General features: G+C 45.0%; 1 protein-coding gene across 2 annotated transcripts; it reads left to right on the top strand.

The window, feature by feature from the left end:
- The first annotated feature begins 2,024 nt into the window (after window positions 1–2,024).
- On the top strand, window positions 2,025–21,245 carry SMYD5 (SMYD family member 5). 2 transcript variants are annotated; one of them, XM_042470185.1, is made up of 13 exons: window positions 2,027–2,189; window positions 4,731–4,839; window positions 5,525–5,661; window positions 7,765–7,886; window positions 9,645–9,714; window positions 10,563–10,667; window positions 11,231–11,293; window positions 12,827–12,897; window positions 14,010–14,116; window positions 16,376–16,432; window positions 16,556–16,650; window positions 18,612–18,682; window positions 20,781–21,245. In XM_042470185.1, exons 1-13 carry the CDS (start codon window positions 2,079–2,081, stop codon window positions 20,935–20,937), a joined length of 1,275 nt encoding a protein of 424 aa, XP_042326119.1. In that variant the 5' UTR covers window positions 2,027–2,078; the 3' UTR covers window positions 20,938–21,245. The 2 variants fall into 2 exon arrangements, with proteins under 2 accessions (XP_042326120.1, XP_042326119.1); XM_042470186.1 differs by lacking the exon at window positions 16,376–16,432 and having other exon boundaries at window positions 2,025–2,189.
- Window positions 21,246–22,207: the final 962 nt, after the last annotated feature.

Below are 22,207 nucleotides of genomic sequence, written 5' to 3'. Positions count from 1 at the left end.
GGCAAGTCTTCTGCAACGATTCCCTATGGGCAAGTCTTCTGCAATGATTCCCTATGGGCAGGGATTCTGCAATGATTCCCTATGGGCAAGCCTTCTGCATGATTCTTATGGGCAAGTCTTCTTCAATGATTCCTATGGGCAGGGAGATTCTGCAATGGATTCCCTATGGCAAGCTCTTCTGCAATGATTCCTTTATGGGCAAGTCTTCTGCATGATTCCCTATGGGCAGGATTCTGCATGATTCCCTATGGGGCAAGCCTTCTGCAATGATTCCTTATGGGCAAGTCTTTTGCAATGATTCCCTATGGGCAGGATCTTCTGCAATGATTCCCTATGGGCAAGCCTTCTGCATGATTCCTTATGGGCAAGTCTTCTGCATGATTCCCTATTGGCGGGATTGCAATGATTCCCTATGGGCAAGCCTTCTGCAATGATTCCTTATGGGCCAGTCTTCTGCATGATTCCCTATGGGCGGGATTCTGCAATGATTCCTATGGGCAGTCTTCTGCAATGATTCCTTATGGGCAAGTCTTCTGCGCAATGATTCCTTATGGGCAAGTCTTCTGCAATGATTCCCTATGGGCAGGGATTCTGCAATGATTCCCTATGGGCAGCCTTCTGCAATGATTCCTTATGGGCAAGTCTCTGCAATGATTCCCTATGGGCTGGGATTCAGCAATGATTCCCTATGGCAAGCCTTCTGCAATGATTCCTTATGGGCAAGTCTTCTGTAATGATTCCCTATGGGCAGGGATTCTGCAATGATTCCCTATGGGCAAGCCTTCTGCAATGATTCCTATGGGCAAGTCTTCTGCAATGATTCCCTTGGGCAGGGATCTGCAATGATTCCCTATGGGCAAGCCTTCTGCAATGATTCCTTATGGGCAAGTCTTCTTGCACTGATCCCTATGGGCAGGGATCTGCAATGATTCCCTTGGGCAAGCCTTCTGCAATGATTCCTTATGGGCAAGTCTTCTGCAATTGCTTCCTATGGGCAGGGATTCTGCATGATTCCCTATGGGCAAGCCTTCTGCAATGTTCCTTATGGGCAAGTCTTCTGCAATGATTCCCTATGGGCAGGGATTCTGCAATGATTCCCTATGGGCAAGCCTTCTGCAATGATTCCTTATGGGCAAGTCTTCTGCATGTTCCCTATGGGCCGGGATTCTGCAATGATTCCCTATGGGCAAGCCTTCTGCAATGATTCCTATGGGCAGTCTTCTGCAATGATTCCCTATGGGCCGGGATTCTGCAATGATTCCTATGGGACGCCTTCTGCAATGATTCCCTATGGGCAAGCTTCTGCAATTGATTCCCTATGGGCAGGGATTCTGCATGATTCCCTATGGGCAGCTTCTGCAATGATTCCTTTGGGCAAGTCTTCTGCAATGATTCCTTATGGGCAGTCTTCTGCAATGATTCCCTATAGGCGCGATTCTGCAATGATTCCTTATGGGCAATCTTCTGCAATGATTCCTTATGGGCAAGTCTTCTGCAATGATTCCCTATGGGCAGGGATTCGCAATGCAATGATTCCCTATGGGCAAGCTTCTTGCATGATTCCTTATGGGCAAGTCTCTGCAATGATTCCTATGGGCAGGGTTCTGATTCCCTATGGGCAAGCTTTCTGCAATGATTCCTTATGGGCAAGTCTTCTGCAGTGGTATAGTGTGTGTGTGTCTATTTTCTTTCTCTCTATCTGTGTGATGTTTAACCCTTTGGCCAGAGAGAGGAGGAAGGAGCCATGGCCCTTGCAAAGGCTGCCCACTTGGCCTCTGTGCGCATCATTCCTCCCAAGGAAGGCTGCGTTGGGCTGCCCTTGCGCTTGGCTTTAATGCAGACCTGGACAGGCTTCGATCTTGGCAGGTTGTTGGATTCCGCTTGGATCCCTAGAGAGTAAGCCGAATAGAAATCAATCATCATCATCATCATCATTATTATTACTCTGAGTTCTTCCTTGCAAGAAGGGGGCCGGGGCTGGGCTGGGCTGGCGGTGCAGCATCATCATCCGCAGCTCCTCCTCCTCCTTCTCCTGGTTCTGCAGCCGGAGGAGGAGGAGGAGGAGAAGGAGAGGTCAGATGGTTTGGGCGAAGATGGCGGCTCGCAGCGCCGGCGAGGCCTTCGCCTTTTGTTCCGGCCCAGGAGCCCCGCGCAGAGCCCTCGAGGTCCGCTTCATCAGCAGCGCCAAGGTGGGCACAGGCTGGCAAGGCTCCTCCGGGGGAAGAAGCCCTTGCAAACCATGCAATGCCATGCAATCGTTGCAAGACACCTTCCCTTCCTCTTCCTGGGATAATAGCACAAGCCCAGCCTCCTCGGGAGGAAGCCTTTGCAAACCCCGCAATGCAATGCAATGCAATGCAGTATGATATTTGCAAGCCTTTGCAAACCCTGCAATGCAATGCATTGCTTGCAAATCAAAGCAAGACCCTTCCTGGGTTGGGACAGCCCTGCCTTCCTTGGGAGTAAGCCTTTGCAAACCCTAGAATACAATGCAATATAATTGCAAGTCAAATCCAGACCTCCCTTTCCTCTTGGGTTAAAACAAGCCGGGCTTCCTCAGGAGTAAGCCTTTGCAAGCCTTGCAACGCAATACAATGTTTGCAAGACAAGCCAGACACCTTCCCTTCCTCCTGGGTTAACACAAGCCCCGCTTCCTCGAGAGTAAGCCTTGCAAGCCCTTGGGATGCAATGCAATGCAGTTGGCAATGCTGGGGGAGAAAGTGCCAGGATCTGGGGGTGCAGCCCCACTGCAGAATTGAAGGAGATCGATGCCACTTTGATCGCCAGGACTGTAGGATACAGAAGCTTGGGATGTTTAGTTTGGGGAGGCATCAGAGCGAGGATCCACACTGCAGAATCAAAGCAGTTTGGCACCGCTTTAACTGCCAGGGCTGTGTATGACAGGATGCAGGCATCTGGAGTTTGGGGAGGCACTGGAACAAGGATTTAGGGGTGTAGCACCATTGCAGAGTTAAAGGAGATGGGCTCCACTTTAATTGCCAGGACTCTAGGCAACAGAATCCTGGGATTTGTAGTTTGGGGAGGCACCAGAGCCAAGGTCTGGGGAGTGTCTCCCCACTGCAGAAATAAAGGAGATGGGTGCCGCTTTGGCTACCAGGATCCTGAGCTTTCTAGTTTCTTGGGAGGCATCAGAGCGAGGATTTAGGGGTGTAACTCCTGGCAGAATTAAATAACATTTGGTGCTGCTTCAACTGTCAGGAGGACTCTGTGCAATAGAACCCTGGGATATGTAGTTTGCTGGAGCACCAGAGCAAGGATCTGGGGTTGCAGCCCCACTGCAGGATTCAAGCAGTTTGATGAGCGCCAGAGCAGGGATGTGGGGAGGCCTCTACGCTGCAGAATTAAGGCACTTTGGCACCGCTTTAACTTCCCTGGCTCTATCTGCTGACTTGGCTTAATTTGCTGCTTACTTTGTTTTTATTGTACGATCTCCCCTCCGAACTCGCAGACCTGAGATCCGCGATTGTGAATATCCGCGGAGGGGTGGCCTCTGCTATTTCCACTGGCACATACGCATGGGGGCACGCCCTATTCATGCCTATGGCGCTTGAATATGTGCCAGCCTCCGTTTTCATGGGGGAGGTCCGGAATGGATCCTCCGCAAAAACTGCGGGCCAACTGTGTACTACTTACTGTTTTAAAGATATTTGAATCACTAATGTTGTTTTAGATTGAACGCCACTTTGCAGGTTCTTATTCTTTGTTCTTCTTTTTATTTTATTTGACCCTTGCTATGTAAAGTGCTGTGCAAACTTTACGGCGCTCTATAAATAAATAAATAAATAATACTGTTGCCCCTCCTAACTTGCAGGGGATCCGTTCTGGAACACACCCACAAGTAAGGAGAGTCGCAGATAATCAAGCCCCATTGAAATAAATGGGGTGTGCTCCTGCGCGTGAGCATAGGCCGTGCACCGCGGGAGCACACCCCATTCACCTCAATGGCAGGTCACCCCTCCGCAGATATTCAAGTCTGCCAATTTCAAGTCCGCGGACTTGGAGGGCCAACTGTAATTTCTAGTTTGGGGAAGCATCAGCACAAAGCTCTGGTGGTGCAGCCGCACTGCAGAATTAGTTTGGCACCACTTTAACTGCCACCACTCTGTCTACAGAATCCAGGTCCCAGCATGCCTTACCGTTGGCTGTGCTGGTTAAGACAGATGGGAGCTGCAGTTCAACACCACCTGGAAGGAGAATTATTGTTGTCAGCCTGTGTTGGCACTCCTGGCTCAGGTGGGCCAATGGTCTGGCTCAATGTAAGGTTCCCATGTTACTACACAGAAGCTGGAGCGTGTCCAGAGGAGGGCGACCAAAATGGTGGAAGGTCTGGAAGCCCCTAAGCCCGTCTCTCCATGTGCCCTCCAAAATGACTTTACATGCCAGAGAGGGCACATGTGGCATAGGTTCGCCACCAAGGACCTAGAAGTTCCTAGACAAAACACTTCTCTAGACATTTGTAGGACCCCTGTCATGAGTCTGTGATCAACCTCTGGCAGATGTTGACCACAGAGTTGCACCAGATAACCTGGACATTCCTAGGGAGGTGTTCTCTCACCCAGGCATCCAGACTATCAGACTAGGAACTGAGCTGTGTAGGACTTTATAGTTGTAACCAGCACTTTGAATGCTCTGCAACCTTCCTCCCTCTTCCCACCACCACCCTCCATTAAATTTTAATTTTATTACCTCTTTCTCTTTATTTTTTGAAGGGGAAAGGGCTCTTTGCAACCCGGAATATCCAGAAAGGGGAAACGATTTTTGTCGAGAAGCCGGTGGTGGCAGCCCAGTTCCTCTGGAACGCCCTTTATAAATACAGAGGTAAGGAGATTTGTGAAGACACAATGTGTATACTTCTCCACCTGCTTGTAACATCTTTATACAGGTTGGGTAGCCTTCATCCGAAAATCCAAAATGCTCCAAAATTGGGAACATTTTCAGCGCAGACATGATGCTTCGAGGTGGCAAGTGACACTCTTGCTAGTTGGAAGCAGGAAAGTGGCAGGGTCCCTGGAGATCTGTATTACATTTTATTTTTCCCCAGTGATGCTGGAGAGAGATGCAAGGATCTGTCAAATGGCAGGAGGCAAGGATTCGCACCCTGCACTGTTCTTGGAATTCCTGCCATTTCACAGCTCTTCATATCTCTCTCCAGCCTCACAAATCTAGAAGACTTTATTCTTGACATTTCGCCAGCATCTGTGGTTGGCATCTTCAGAGAATGCTGTTACTATGGATGCCAGGCATGAAAGCCTTTGACTTCACACAATTTCTTGACTTTGGAATGGTAATAGAGCATTTTGGTGTTTAGTTTTTTGTGGGTTTTCCGGGCAGTGTGGCCATGTTCTATAAGAGTTTAATCCTGACATTTCGCCAGCATCTGTGGCTGGCCTTCGACTTCACATTTTGGTGTTTTGCATTTTTAAAAAAATGAATCAAATTCAAGAATCCATACAATTCTGTCTGAGATGGTTTTTCCTTCAAGGGTCTCTTTTTCCCATTTCAGCTTGTGACCACTGTTTGCGAGCGCTGGAGACGGCAGAAGAAAATGCTCAACGGCTGCTTGGGAGATTTCAAGTCCTGCCTCATCCAGAGCAGTGTGGCATCCGGAAAGACCTCCACCAGCATTGTCCCAGCTGCCAGGTAAGGAAGGGGCTTTATTCCCTTTTACAGTACAACTGAGGGATAGTCTTCCCTCTAGGTAAATGAAGGGTTAATGAATCATAGAGTTGGAAGAAACCGCAAGGGCCATCCAGTCCAACCCCCTTCTGCCATGCAGGAAATCTCAATCAAAGCATCCTCGACAGATGGCCATCCAGCCTCTGCTTAAAGACGTCTAAGGAAGGAGACTCCACTACACTCTGAGGGAAGTGTTGGTATAAGTTGCTTTTATTGGGTTCAGCATCACGAAGGAGCCACAGGTCATGAGCGCCAACTGTGCAGCGAAATGGCCAGTTGGGCAGAAGCATAAATCTTCAAGATCCTCTCCAGCGGAGGTTATAAGGCCCATGAGGCAGGGAGATGGACAGAGGGTTACTTGGAGACCAGAGCTATCTGTCCCACCTCAACGTGGTTGAGACTGGACAAAACGTTGCACACTCCTAGCTGGTTCCCATGTACATCAGTGACTCCAAAACCCATCTGTAGTCACGAGTAGTTGGGAATGTTTGGTTTAGCCATGTCAGGGTTTGTTTTCATTTTGTGACCTTGGCTAAAAACAGCCTAGACCAGTGGTTCCCAGCCTTGTCTTTGGACTTCACCTCCCATCATTGCAGACGATTGTTGGCCAAGTTGGCTGAGGGTTCTGGCATCTGAAATCAAATACAAATGGAGGACTGAAGGTTGGTACTCTAGATGTTTTGCACTTCATCTCCTAGAATTCCTGACTGTTGACCATGTTGACTGAGGCTTCTGAGTTGTGAAGTCCAAAAGATATGGAGGACTATTCTGTAACTTCTAAATGTGTCTGAAGGGAGAAGCCATTCATGTCAGATATATCCTTATGCTAATGTAGATTTCTGGCTTAGAATAATGCCTTCCTTAAAGTACTTTGCTCTTTCATGCTCTTTCATATGCCTGCTTGGGCTGATTTTCCCTACAGAGTTGAGAGGAGAATATTTTTTAATAGGGTCATAGGTTGAAAGTGAAGTTTTCCCTAGTAATTTCCCACTTGAATTACTAGGAAAGAGGGTTAGAATCAGTGGCTGGTGGCATCTTACGTATGTGCCGTCATGGGATCGCAGAAGATGGGACACGTGAAGCTTTCTTTTCTTTTCTTTTTAATTTTTTTTCTTATGAATACACATAAAAACAATAATAAGACATTACAACATGCCACCTTACAACATCCACTCTTCCACTAAATACCTATCACCAACCTTACATACATATACATAAATGAACGTCCTGTAAAATTGGTAACTGGTATAATGTACTTTTCATCTAACCTAGTTGGATCTTATTTCTCTATTTATTCCAATTAACCCTAATCAATCAAATATATGATCGTCACATCTACTCTGGGACACGTGAAGCTTTCATACACACTCTCCCCAGTATCATAAGATCCTTAGATAGCTCTCAGTAAAATCAACTACAGGAGGGAAATGGTTTCTAGGTCATTTCCATTACATTATTTAAATCTGTTGAGGCAATTTAATGTTTAAAACATAAATGCTCTTTGAAGAACAGGTCTTGGGAGCTAGAGAAATTTAGCTTGGAGAACCACATTCACCCACCCCAGTGTTTGAGCAATAACCAATAATGGAAATCCAAAAGTACAGGTTGAGTCTCCCTTATCCAAAATGCTTGCGACCAGAAGTGTTTTGGGTTTCAGATTTTTTTCTCCGATTTTGGAATGTTTGCATGTACATAATGGCAGCCTTAGGGTTGCCATCAATGGGAAACGACTTGAAGACGTGCAACAACAACGAGATATTTGGAGGTGGAACCTAAGTCGAAACATGAAATTCATATATGTTTCATATACACCTTGTACGCATAGCCTGAAGGTAGTTTTATGACAACATTTTTAATAATTGTATGCATGAGACAAAGTTTATGTACACTGAATCATCAGAAAGGAAAAGTGTTGCTATTTCAACCATCCATGTGGACAATTTTGGAGTATTTCAGATTTTGGCATCCCTGATAAGGGATACCCGACCTGTATTGGACTCAGGAGGCCTTTTGCCTGATCCAACATAGCTGTTCTTAGGTTCACCCAAATTCTTCCTTGTTCTCAAGGTGACGTATTGCAGTGCAGAGTGCCGGCAAGCTGCATGGGAACAGTACCACCAAGTTTTGTGCCTGGGACCCTCTGGCCAGGATCCCAACCACCCGCTCAACAAACTGCAAGAGGCATGGAGGTAAGTGCGTTTGGACGCCACGCAGTTCCAGAACCTTCCTTCCCATTTGGGGCTGCCCAGAGTCAATGTTTTAGGGCTTAGTTGGAAATGAAGCTGCAGCTTTCAGCCAAGTTGCAGGTTGCAGACTTATTTACTGATTAAAATATTTGGTTGCATAGGTAGTCATATGCCTTCAGTTTGAACCTGTTTCAAGTTGATTCTCCTAGAGTTTTTGTTTTGTTTTGTTTCTTGGCAAGGTTTATTTGAAGGAGGCTTGCCATTGCCTTCCTCTGAGGCTGAGGGATTTGCCCATAGATTTCCATGGCTGATGGGGGGATTCGAACCCTGATCTTCCAAAGTCCAGGGCTGCTGATAGACTATAGAATTAATGCAATTGGACCCCACATTAACTGCCTATGCCAGGAGTGCCAGCGTAGACTTGCATCAACAACTCTCCTTCCAGGTGTTGTTGGACTGCAAGTCCCATCAGCCCTAACCAGCACAGCTAGGAGTAAGGCATGTTGGGAGCTGGAGTGGTACAACATCTGGAGGACCACAAAATTCTCACTTCTGAATTATACCTTGAATGCCTTCAGACTGGTCCGCTAAAATCAGATCCGTTGGCACTGCAGAAATTAAAGCAGTTTGCTTGAACTGCCATGACTCAGTGCTACATAATTCTGGGATTTGTAGTTTTTTGAGATATTTAGCCTTCTCTGTCAGAGAACTCTGGTGCCCCAACAAACTACAAATCTGAGGATTCCATAGGATATCGCTATGGCAGTTAACATAGTGTAAATCTGCATTAATTCTACAGTGTGGCAACATCCAACGTTTAACATTTCCCACTAAGTCAACCTGGCTCCCAAAAAAGAGTTATATTCACCTTATTTTATGGGAGTTCAGGACAGTGGGCAAATATAATTGTTAATTATCACCATCATCAACTATTATATCTGCCCTTCTTTCCAATCTCGGCAGCCTATTTAACCCATTTCATAGAATTTAGAGCATACTAGAAACATGTTCAACAACTTAGCAAGTAAGAATCTATCTGTTCAAAAGGGTGCAAGCAATTTAAAACCATGTATCTGCACATTTTGGAAGAAAGACTTTAATAAAAAGCCATGTTTTAACTTGGCACCTCTGTTAGTGCCAATCTGCAAATTAAAACCGTGTATACAGTGGAGCCTTCCCTTACATGGGGATCCATTCCAGGCACCCCACCCACCCCCGGCGTAATGCAAATACCACCTAAGCTCAAGTCCCATTCGATAGAACAGGGCTTGTGGCGATGTGGTGCGTGCGCGCCATTCAGTGAATAACAGTGCGGGTTCTGCGAAAACCAGAAGCCACATAGTATGGAGTGAGTGCACTGTATGTAAATTTTGGAAGAAAGTATGTAATAAAAAGCCATGTTTTAACTTGCCGCCGCTGTTGAGTGCCAAGCAGCCCTTGCTTCAGGAAAGAGATTGACTGAAATGTAGGTTTGGTCAAATATGGGTACGGTGCACCTGCTTTATACGTGGGCGCGTTTTACATGGCTTCCAGCATACGCTGGAAGGAGGGGTGGCACGCGCCAGAAGGAAACAATGGTGTGTGTTCCTATGGTATGCGCCCTGCGTGCCATCGCCGCACTGCGGCGGGCACAAGCCCCATTCATTTGAGGCTTGAGCATCTGCATTTCCCCCCTTACTTGAGGGGGTCTAGAACGGATCCCTCACATAAGGGAAGGGACGACTGTAGTATGAAAATAAATTTCTTCTTTCTTTTGGCCAGAAACATCCATTACCCACCTGAGACTTCAAGCATCATGCTGATGGCCCGGATGGTTGCGACCATCAAACAGGTGTGTAGCTGCTAAAGGTTGGTAAAATGGTATGGACTGGCCATCAGTAAAACCGACTGATGGCCAGTCAGCTTAGGAAACAGCCGTGACCTGAGACCAAAGGCTTAGAACAACTCTTAGAATTATGTCCAATTCTGGTCACTACAAATCAAAAAGGATATTGAGAAGCTGGAGAGCGTCCAGAGGAGGGCGGCCAAAATGGAGAACGGTCTAGAAACCACCAAGTCCTGTGAAAAGCAGCTTAGGGAGCTGGCTGTCTTTAGCCTGGAGAAGAGCTGGTTAAGAGGGGATATGATAGCTATGTTTAAATATTTGAAGAGATGTGATATATTGGGGGTGGAGGATGCTTCTTTTCTGCTGCGCCAGAGATTAGGACATGGAGCAACAGATTCAAACTACAGGTGAAGAGATTCCACCTAGATATTAGGAAGAACTTGATACTAAGAGCTGTGGAACATGATGCCTTGGAGAATAGTGGACTCTCCAAAGAAGCATCTTCCACTATTGAATAGCTCCTACCCAGATCTTTCATTCTTTTGGTCGCCTTCAAACAAGCCTTCAATCATAGCCTCGGCTTCAAATGCGGAATATATGCCCTCTACAAGTCAACAAGTTAAATCTGAACTCCCTGGTGGACCACATTTGACAGCTTCTAATCAAATGCGTTTTCAAGGTCTTGCCTTCTGCACAACCTCCAGTCAACAGCACCTTTCTCGCTGCTTCTCTGGTTTCCAAGGAAGAAACAGGAGGAGATATAGTTGTTTGCAACCCTTGCAAGCCCTCCCAGGTTAGACAGGGGAAGGGGAAGTAAAGACAGTCTTGACGTTTTTAATTTTGCTTTCTTCCAGGCTAAGGACAAAGACTGGTGGATCAAACTCTTTGCTCAGTTCTGCAGCAAAACAGCCAACGAAGAAGAGGAAATCGTCCACAAGCTCTTGGGAGACAAGTTTAAGGTCAGAGTCGCCCACAGAAACAGAGATCAGGTTTGGCGATGTGGTCCTTTTCCTGCCTATGGAACTCAGGGATTTGTAGTTTTAAAAGGTCTTTGGCCTTCTCTGCCGAAGAGTGGTGCCTCGTTGTTGTTGCGTGCCTCCACCTAATTTTTTGACTCATGGTGACCCTAAGGTGAACCGATCACAGAGTTTTCTTGGCAAGGTTTATTCAGAAGGGGAATAGCCATTGCCTTCCCCTGAGGCTGAGAGAATGTGACTTGCCCAAGGTCACCCAGTGGGTTTTTATACTCGAATGGGGAGCTTGAAACCTGATCTCCAGATTGGTAATCCAACACTCAAACTACTGTGCCATCTTGGCTCACAACCACCAGACTACAAATCTCAGGAGTCTGTAGGATGGGACCAGGCAGTTAAAGTGATGTCAAACTGCATTATTTCTACAGTGTAGATGCACCCTAAGAAGTCCTTTATCTATACACTATATAGCACTTGTCATTTTCTTATCACTGTATAGTGCTGACTGATCTTTTCCTCTTTGGGGGCCACCATTGGTTTCCTTCCAGGGCCAGCTGGAAGTCCTGCGTGTGCTTTTCACGGAAGCCCTTTATGATGACCATGTTGGCAGGGTAAGTCCCAACACTTCTGCATTTTTGCATGACATTTTTGCCTTTGTCATGGGAATGGAAGCAGTTAGGTCAAACGTTGCGTTCTTTAGCATGCGCTGGAATAGATATCCTCAGGAAACGTCTTGTGGCTGCCAGTTGTAGGACTTGAGGGAGACACACTTTTGAGTTGCCAGTGAGTCACAAAACCCACAAAATGATCTGGAGCCTGTCCCTTCCTCATAGTCTGGATTAAATCATTGGGAGCTGTGAGAACAACATTAAATATTTATAGGTTAATTCATTACAAGTGTTTGTTTAGCACCTACCAGCCTCTCGGTTCCTGACAAAAGTCAGCTAAGAACATTGTCTAAAAACAGAATAAAAACAATTTTAAGAAGCACACAGTTAAAACACAAAAACCACGGGGAGGTGGAGAAATGGGTATTGTCTCTTTTTTATTAAATCACTTTTATTAAACATAAATACAACCACACACATAATGAATATATATATATATCTAAAACAAGCATGCGTAAACAACACAAAAACTACAAACCCAATTAGACAACAAAACAAAAGTAGACAATACTTATATTACTGACTTCTCATCCCTAATTGATGGGTATGTGCCACTATTACTACACTCCCTTCAGATGATAATATATTTATGCTTCTATGACATGTAAACTCTACTTATTTTGCAAAACCTAAAATGGATGTATGCTCCCAATGGGACTGCAAAAAGTATTAAACTGTTCCCAATCTTAAAGGTTTTCAAAGATTTCTCCTTAATATTGTCAGTGTACCAGTTTCAGCGAGGAGAATTATCTTCATCAGTCAGTCTTGTGTTGAATAACAGCATCCTTCCATCCTTGGGCAGACATTATTATTGCTGTTGTAATCATACATTGTAGGATCCTTCCATATTTCTTCTCAATGGTTCATTTAGCATTCCCAAACGGAAGTCTCTGGTTTCAGCTGTATTTAAAGTTTAAAGATATTATCCAACATTAAGTGTATTTGAGTCCAGGATTTCTGCGCTTCATCACAAGTTCACAACATTTGGTTAAAAAATCCCTGTGTTCTGTTTACATTTCCAACATTTATTTTAACTATTTTAAAAAAAATTAATATCCTGTCCAGCGTTAGCCGCTCTAATAGCCTTTAGGGCTGAAGGGCAGGGTATAAATACCGTAATATAAATACGTACATACATACCAGCAACACATCTTATGGAAGTTCTCCCTCAAATCATAACTCAAAGCAAGTTTTAAACTCTTTGTCCTCATCTTTTTCCAAGTATATATGGAAGAAAGGAGATGTGTGTGTGTGATACATACAGAAGAAAGATATAAAATATAGAATTTAAGGACTCATCTAATAGTCTATCGTAAGCATTTTGCCAATGTTCGGAGCCCGCAGTGGCAGTTGTGTGGCATCCCTCGAACTCAGCACGCTCCCTTTGCAACTACTGTAGGTGTGTTGGATAAGACAAAGGGCCCACTAGGTTGATGCGTGTGACATTCTTTTTCCTTTGCTGTCTTCTCTCAACAGTGGTTTTCTCCTGAAGGCTTCCGGTCGCTGTTTGCCCTGGTAGGTACCAATGGCCAAGGGATAGGAACCAGGTAAGTGGTGGAGTAGTTCTGGCAAAGGGGTGAGTCTCTCTGAATCAGCATGGCTTCTCTAGAGTGGATGATGGGTTAGAAACTGCACTCCATCCCTCCTCCACTGACTCGCCTTGCATGCACTTCTTGGTCACCAAGGACAATCAGGCTAATGAGGAAACAGAAGGGTGTCCTATGTTTCTTTCACACTACGCTGTTGTAGTTCTTTGATACCACTTTAACAACATTGGTTGATTATTGTTTTATGTTTGTCCTGCCTTTTCCCCAACGTGAGACCCACAGCAGCTAACAGTATCAGATTAAGACAAAATCCCCATGCTCAGTCATGGTCTGAAAGTATTACAGAGTCCCCGTCCCCCCATTATCCATGATACTGCTTTCTGTGGTTTCAGTTCCCTGCAGTCAGTCACAGCCCAAAAGTATTACAGATGCAGGGTTCCGGACCATGGTGGATAATGGGGTGCAGCTGTACAATTAAGGATTACTTGACCATAAATAATGAACCCTACCTTACATCTCTCTTATTCCTGATTGATGACTCTCACTCTGACCTATCATACATTCCAGCTTTTTAAAACATTCAAACATTCAGCCAGTCACACTCAGTCCCATCATTCTCTACTGTCACCAGTCCAACAGATCTTTGTTGTTGCATGCCTTCATGCCATTTCCAATTTATGGCAAATTTAAGGTGACCCTCTCATGATGTTTTTGGGGGCTGAGACTGTGTGACCTGTCCAAGGTCACCCATTGGGTTTCCTTCACGAAGCAGGGAATTGAACCCTGGGCTCCAGAGCCGTTGTCCAACACACACACTATGTCACATTGGCTTTACATTTTTAATATACTGCACATACATGCCCATATTTTGTAGTTATTTTTCTAGTGAATATGACAACCGTTCCACCCCCCAAAAAGTCCATAACATCACATTTGGAACTGCAGAGTCAACCTGAAGACGGAGTCCCAGTGAGTTAAAGTGGTATCCAAGTGCTATAACGTGAAAGAGACTCAACAGTACCAAAGAAATGCCAAATGTCTGAGATGGGATTTGAGGAAGGGGCTCTTCCTTTCTTCCCTCACCCCAACTTTTGCTTTTTGCTTTTCTCCAGCTCTCTGAGCCAGTGGGTCCATGCCTGTGATGCCTTAGAGCTTCCTCCACGGGAGCGGGAGCAGTTAGATGCCTTCATAGACCAGCTCTACAAGGACATTGAGAAAGGTGGGTGAGCCACAGGATCTCAAGGTGACTTCATTGGTAGGCACTATTGTGAGATCCCTGGGTGGGAGGATGCTCTTGGGTTTATTATTTTTTATGATGGTGTGTGGCATTGGGAAGGGGAAATACATGTTCTCAATGCCAATCTGCTGATAGAAAGGAAAAACACAGCTATCTAAAGAAATGCATTCAAATATTTGAAGAAGTCATGCCTGAATTCTCCCTAGAAGCCAAGACGACAAAACTGAGGCTGTCATACTTTGGACATGTCATGAAAAGACAAGACACACTAGAAAAGACAATAATGCTTGGGAAGGTAGAAGGCCGCAGGAAAAGGGGAGAACCACAGTCCAGATGGATAAACTCAATAATAATAATAATAATAATAACAACAACAACAACAACAACAATAATAATAATATATTTCTGTCCTGCCTCTCCAATAGGATCAAGGCAGTTTACATCAGTAAAACCACATACACAATAAAACAATCCCACAACCCCCTCTTCCTTAAAATTTACCACAAATTACAATACATCAAACTTTAATAAATACAATTAAAATCATGAAATCAATAAGACAGTCAATGATTATCTGGGAAGCCATAGCTGCCCTGGGTCTACAAGACTCTGATGACAGGGGGACTTGGAGATTTCTAATTTATAGAGTTGCCATATATCAAACAGAACCAGTATGGTGTTATTTGAGCATTGGACTAGGACTCTGGAGAACAGGGATCTAACCCCCACTTGGCCATGAAATCCACTGGGTGACCCTGGCAAGTCATGTAACTCTCAGCCTTAAATGATGGCAATGGTAAACCCCCCTGAACAAATCTTGCCAAGAAAACCGTGTAGAGTCACCATAAGTCAGAAACGACTTGAAGGCTCACAACAGCATAAGTCGAAATTGACTTGACAGCAAGTAACAACAACAACTTTTGCTGGATTGGAGTTCTCTGTTTAAGGACAAGTGGTGTCATTCAGCCAGTTCGCACTGGTTTGCCTCTCCACATTTGCGGCTTGTGACTTTTGTGGATTTGATTATTCACAGATTTTATTAATATGTTCTCTCTAGGAATATCTACGTCCTCCAGCGCAACTCTATGGTCAACTTTAGCCAAAAGTCACACTGAAGGACCTGAAGATTTCTAGAGAGGGCACTCCACTAGGCATTTGTAGCTCCTCCAGAGCAATTCTTTGGTCAATATCTGGCAGATGTTGACCGCAGGGTTGCACTGGAGGACCTAGAGATTCCTAGGGAGATGTTCTCTCAGGTAAAAACATAGTGTTTTTGTTATTTGTGGTCCTTCCACATTCATGGGGTCCTGTGCCGGATGAGTGTAGTGGAAAGAGGATAGGGAAGGATTGTGGAGGAGAGTTTCTGTCCAGCATGGTTTCTGCCAAGGGGCTGGTGGAAACTGAACCACACCAACTCCTGGGAACCCAAAAGGAGGGCAGCAAACCTCTCCAAGTGAAGGGAGACTGAAGTCACACATTTGGGCAATTCAAAAAAAATTAGAACCAGTTCTTCAATACAGATTGTATCTTCCTTTCTGGATATTTTTGAAGTATTTGCATATACATAATGAGAGATCCTGGAGATGGAACCCATGTCTAAATATGACATTCATTTATGTTTCATTTACACCTTCTACACATAGCTTGAAGTATAACAACATCTAAAATCCACAAAACAGCAACACCATTATGCCCCAAATGCCCAAAATACATGATATACCTTCATTGGCCAGCTAAACGCCAGTAAATACCTTTATGGGACCACCAAAATGCACAACATACATTGTGTATTTTGTGCATTTTGGTTGGCTGATAAAGGTATCTCTGTTTTGTGGATTTTGGAAGTTTTTGTACTTTGCTGTATGACCAACACAGCTACCACTGGATCTGCTACATGAGCTGAAGGTAGTTTAATGCCAAATATTTTTTTAGTAACTTTGTGTCTGAAACAAGGCTTGTGTACATTGAACTATTAGGAGCAAAGTTGTCATTCTCAGCCACCAATGTGCACAATTCTGAATTTTGGAATATTTCAAAATCTGAATAATGGACACTCAACTTGTATTTTAAATGGCACAACTGGTAAGCGCTGCTGTGCCAGGTGTATGGTGGTTCTTTGTAAGTGATTAATTGAACATATATATATATGTGTGTGTGTGTGTGTGTGTGTGTGTGTGTGTGTGTATATATTTTAAAAGCCTCTATTGCTCCTTTCTCTCTCCCATTTTCTTTTGGATTTAGAGACAGGGGAATTCCTGAATTGCGAAGGGTCTGGTCTCTATGTATTGCAGAGCTGCTGTAAGTAACAGAGGGGAAACAAACCAGCCAGTCCAGGGGGACTCTAGCTCCTTATCTGGAAGTGATCACCAGGGATTTGCTTCTTGAACTTGAGGGTGTAATTCAGCTCCTTTTGCGTTCCAGGTAACCACAGTTGCATCCCTAATGCTGAGACCTCATTCCCAGAGAACAATTTCCTCCTGCACTTGACAGCTTTGGAAGACATCAGGCCAGGAGAGGTGAGAAGCAATGCTGTTGCCGGCCGAAACATAATGAGAGAAGGTGCCTGTGCAAACCAATGGCATGTGTGTCTTTACAAATAGCATATTTTTATTTATTCTGACGTGGAACACATGCTCTCCTATCCAGGAGAAGGGGTCTGATCCATATCAGCTTAGCTTCAGGAGTGACATAGCATCAACTGCTCCCAGGTGATACAACCAGACTTGCGATGTGGGTTGAATTGAAAGCCCCTCCAAAAGATGCATTTCAGATTGGACCACACATGAACATGTGGAATGCATCTATCTGCCTGTTGTAGCAGTTTGATGTTACTATAACTCTTGTGGCTTCATCCTAAGGAATCTTGGGATTTGTAGTTTGGGAAAGTCTTGGGGTTTATCTACACTGGTGCTCACCCCGAAGCTGGTGCTGGCAGTCCTGACGATATACGGCTAATTCCAAGGAGGATCTGTGTTTTTCCTATCTTTTACACAACTAAGCAAATTTGGGGGGAATCCTGATATTTCCTAGAAAACATGGGGTGACCTTGGATTCTTTTGGCATGTGAACAGCAGGATCAGGTCGGATGCAGCCTGATCTAGTTGTCCATATACCAAGAGCTGTGCAATCCCCTTTGCTTACACTGAGCAGGGGTAAGGAAAGGGGGGACGGCCTGTTTTTGGAGCTGCCAAACTGCTTCCTTGTGGGCAGATGCTCAGTGTAAAGCCTTAGTAGGACAGAAACAGGCACCTGGGCTCCATGTTCTCACATATCCGGGTGCCTTTTTCTGTCCAGAGCAGAAGTGGAGGCAAGCTGGGAAGGCTTTACACAGAGCTTCTGCCTGCGAGAAAACAACAGCGGCCGCTCTGAAAACGGATGAGCCAGTGGGGCCGATGTGGTGTTGGCCTGGCTGGCGCAATGATGGATTCATTGCCATGGTGCATGTGGTCACCATCGTGGTCAGCTTGAGACTGGTCGAAAGCATAGTGCTCCAGAGTGGCCCTGGATTAAGTGGCTGGTGTAAATGCATCCTTGGAAGCTGGAGAAGATTAAAAGGGGTAGCAAGAGAGCTCTTGTCTACTCCCTTGAATTACAGCTTCCATGGTTCCCAGAAAAGAGCGATTAAATTGACGTTCCTTTGAGAATATGCCTAAATATCATAAAGGCACCAGATCCTGTCTGATCTTGGAAGCCAAGCAGGGTCAGCCCTGGTTAGCATTTGGATGAGAGTCCATCAAGAAACACCAGGTGCTGTAGGCTATATTTAAGCAGAAGAAACTGGTAAAACAACTTCTGACGATTCCTTGCCTAAGAAAACCGAGTGAAATTCATGGGGTCACTATAAGTTGCCAGGCACAGACATGCACACCTTTGAGGGTACATGTGGTATATTTCAGAAACAATGCAGTTTCACACAGCTTTGCTCAATGCTGTGGAATTCTGGGATTTGTAGTTTTGTGAGGTTTTAGCCTTCTCTGTCAAGCTCTGTTGTCGCAGCAAACCCAGGATTCCATAGCACTTTGCCAATGGCCGTTAAAAGTTGTGTCAAACTGCATTAATTCTGCAGTACAGATGCAGCCCTAGTTTGCTGGTATGGTTGGTATTTCTTAACTTCCTTCTCCCTGCAGCTTACTTTTCCCGTAACAGTACATGACTAGATAACCATCAACCCAAACATTGTGTTCTTGTGATGTTTTACCAGTTAAAAGCAGGATGGGGTGTGGGGACTTTTCATTTGCATCCAAGGCGTGCTTTCATCTACAGACCTGGTCTGATATGCTCAGGCCTCTTTCATGCTGGGAGGTTGGCTCACAGGTTCTCTTTATCTTCTCAATGGAATCTTTAAAAGACCTTAATGGCACAGATCAGGTTTGCCTGCCATCTCTGTAATCACTTAGTAAACCAGGGAACACCTCTGCTTAATTTTTAAAGCACAGCTGCACTTTCAACCTGTGCCATTGTTTTTATTTCCAAACAGGAGATCTGTATCAGCTACTTAGACTGTTGCCAACGGGAGCGGAGTCGGCACAGCCGACACAAGACGCTCCGGTAAGAGGAACGACATGGGTTTGGGGAAATGGTGTGGCTTGGCTCTGAATTCACCATTGCTGTTTATTTTGGTGGGTGTACCTATGTAGACAGAGTAACATTTGTGTATGTCAGGCGTGGAAAGAGTGCAGCCTCCATGCAAGCCACCAAGGCTGTCCCTGTAGCCCCCAGAAATTTCCCAAGCCCTCCGTGGTTTTTATTTTTAGAGGCTAAAAGCCAGGAAAAATCACACCCAGTAATGGCTGATGGCTCCCATATCCATGGAGATACACAGGCACACACAAACATGTAACATGCTAAAAACTGAAGGTGAAGGGGACATTCCCAAGGGGGCTACCATGCTTCCCCCTTTCCCTTTTCAAAGGAAGCAAGACAACCTGGTTGTGATAAAGAGAATACGTTTATTGACACATGCATTCCAGTTTCCTCTTGCAGCACTTGGAAGTAGAAAGAGCGAGAAAGACTCCTCTGTAATTCCCAGCACAGTTTTTCCAAAACATTTTCAGAAAAAGGATATGGAACTCTGTATTTCCAAATCCCTTCCAGATGTTTTGGACTTCAGCCACTAGAATTCCTGATCGTTGGCCAAACTGGCTAGGGCTTCTGGGAATTGCAGTCCGAAACACCTAGAGGACCAAAGTTTGGGAAACACTGCAGTCTGGAACATGTTGTCATGACTCTCTTGACATGCACAGATAACCGATAGGGTAAGCAGAGGATGACCATATACCAGGTTTTATAGCTTCTCTTGAAGCATTTTAAATCCTGGCTGGTATCCTGTTGAGAAGTTACATTCAACTTACAATTGCGTAAGAGTGAATTGTACCATTGCACAATGTTCATGCTCTCAAAAGGAGAGTGGAGACCTACCCCATCAGGACCATTGCAGAAGCCTAGCCAGTAGCATAGGCTTTATAGAACTGCACAATATGTCTCAATGTGCAACTTATCCCATTGTGCCATGGAAACCCCTGTTGTGCCACACGACATTTTTCTCAGTACCGTTGTGCATCATCACATTTTACTAGCATGGCTGTGTGTCATGTCAGTGACAGAACTCCATCATCGTAAAGTTATGCATCTTGGCCTGTGCATATAAATATTAAGAAGGGAGTCTGCTCAGGTGATTTTCAGGGAGTTCTAGGCTTTAGGGGCAGCAAGACACGTAACTTTCCTTCTCCCCTTCCCTGCCTGCAGGTAGAACAAGTTTTAACAGAATAAGGCAGCTTGCACCTTGCAGCTCCAGTGGCAGGTTTGGTTTTTAATTGTTGGATTTTACCTTTATACTGTTTAGTCCTTTTTTAAGGGGGGAGATATTATGTATATGCTGAGGTATTTTAATCTTTATACGCCGCTTTGATAGTCTTGACAAAAAGGCGGGATAGAAATAAAAGTTTTATGATTTATTTTTGATCAGGTGCTGAATGTTGCCACTTGCCTGCCGTGGGTTGGAGTATTGGGCTGAATTGAGTATAGCTTCACTTGCTTGTTAGTTGCTGGCCTGCAATGTGTTAAATGATAGGACATACAGTCATTTGTTAATTGGTAAAACTGTTGGCCACATTGCTTTGTGGTTAACAAGCAGGTGAAAAAGAAGTTGAGGCTCCATCCAAGATCAGTCTCTTGAAAACAGCTGAAGTGAGAGAAGGAAGAGACTCCCATGGGAAAGGGGAAGAAAATGGTTAGAGCCTTGGACTAGGGCTTTGGAGGCCATGTGGACCCACTGGGTGACCTTGGGCAAGTCACGCTCTCTCAGCCTCAGAGGATGGCAATGATGAATGCCCTGTGAAGATAGGTTTGCCTTAGGGTCAACTATAAGTTGAAAAGACTTGAAGGCACACAACAACAATATGCTTTAACTAGGCTATGCTAATGCTTGTTGGTTAGTTCTGAACACAAATGTCTATGGAGAACATCTATAGTTTTCTGAATAAAGGTTTTCTGTCATTTCACCACTGAAGCTGAGATTTCTGAACAAAAGAGTTCATGTATATGACACTGTCTTGGTGCACATTGGTTTCTAACGTGGCATATGTACACCTCTAATTTATCTCCTGAGACGTCGCCATGACTTTCTTCTCTCCTGTCTTCTCTCCAGGGAAAACTACCTGTTTGTTTGCTCCTGCCCCAAGTGCCTGGCTCAAACCGACGATCCAGATGTGACCTCAGAAGAGGAAGAGGAGGAGGAGGAAGAGGAAGAAGCCGAAGGGGAACCGGAGGATGCAGAGCTGGAGGATGAGATGACGGACGTTTGATCGCCAGGGGCCCAGAAAGCAGGGCTGGATGGGGCCCTTCTCAGAAGGCTGTTGTGATGTGCATTTCGGAAGGAGGGTCTTGAACCCGTGCCAGGTTGAGCTGGCAATGGAGGGAAGGTCTGAGATTTCACAGAGACCTGTTTGAGAGCTTGAACCCTTCATCTGATCAAGTTCAAAAGCAAGGGCTGGGGTTTTCACATTTGCCGCATGGGATTCCACCCCCCAATGCAACATGCTGTGATGTGAGAAAGAATGCACCCCCCCCGCCAGTTTCCCCCTACATCCCTGGTACAGTAAATGATTTGTAACACAAATGGTTGTACTTGTTTCTAGGGGGTTTTTTTGGGGGGGGTGTATGAGGGAGAGGGCTGGGAACAGGGTGGGATTGTTGCTTTCACTTAAGTGCATACTTAGTGTGGATTTGTGTATGCATGCTGGTGATTGGAAAGAGTTGGATGCTGCAAGAGGCCACTCTGAATCTGGAAAATGTGTAGCCCTCCAGAAGTGAATACATCTCCCTGCGTCCTTTACCATCTGTCAGGGATGGCCATCTGTCGGGGATGCTTTGATTTGGATTTCCTGCATGGCAGGGGGTTGGACTGGATGGCCCTTCCAACTCTATTATTCTATGATTCTACCATGCTGGCTGGGGCTGATGGGAGTTGCAGCCAAACCACATGTAGAGGGGGCCACATGACTCTGACCCCTTTTCTGAAGAAATAGGAAAGCCAAGTCCTTATGCACTTCATGGCTTTGTGCAAAAACATACAGTGGGCCCTTGGTATCTGCTCTGGTTTGGTTCCAGATACCAAAATCTGCGGATGTTCAAGTCCCATTAGATACAATGGCATAATGAAAAGATGCCCATTATATAAAATGGCAAAAAACAAGATTTGATTTGGAATTTATATTACTTTTGAATATTTGCAACCTGTGGATAGTTGAATCCGTAGATGATAAAATCCATGGATACAGAGGGCCAACTGTATGTGGCAGGAATCCTAATGGTATTATCTACATGCATGTTTCACTATACAGTATAGCTGGGCATTTTCATTCAATGCAAAAGAACTGTATTCAGCCTACAAGCCTGTACTAAAGATACTGTTTGGCCCCTAATGACTGGTATGTCAAGACAGGTTTTGCATCTGGATTGATTCTCCCTTCTTGCTCAGGGTATTTCTACACTGCAGAATAATATGAGTTTCATATTTGGTTTCCTCCTATGGAATCATGGTGGTTTTTTTAGTTACAAAGATATATAATTATA

The sequence above is a fragment of the Sceloporus undulatus genome, chromosome 5 (genome assembly GCF_019175285.1).
Source record: "Sceloporus undulatus isolate JIND9_A2432 ecotype Alabama chromosome 5, SceUnd_v1.1, whole genome shotgun sequence".
NCBI classification, from domain to species: domain Eukaryota; kingdom Metazoa; phylum Chordata; class Lepidosauria; order Squamata; family Phrynosomatidae; genus Sceloporus; species Sceloporus undulatus.
The sequence above is the reverse complement of the archived record's forward strand: the minus strand, read 5'-3'. Positions and strand labels throughout refer to the sequence as shown.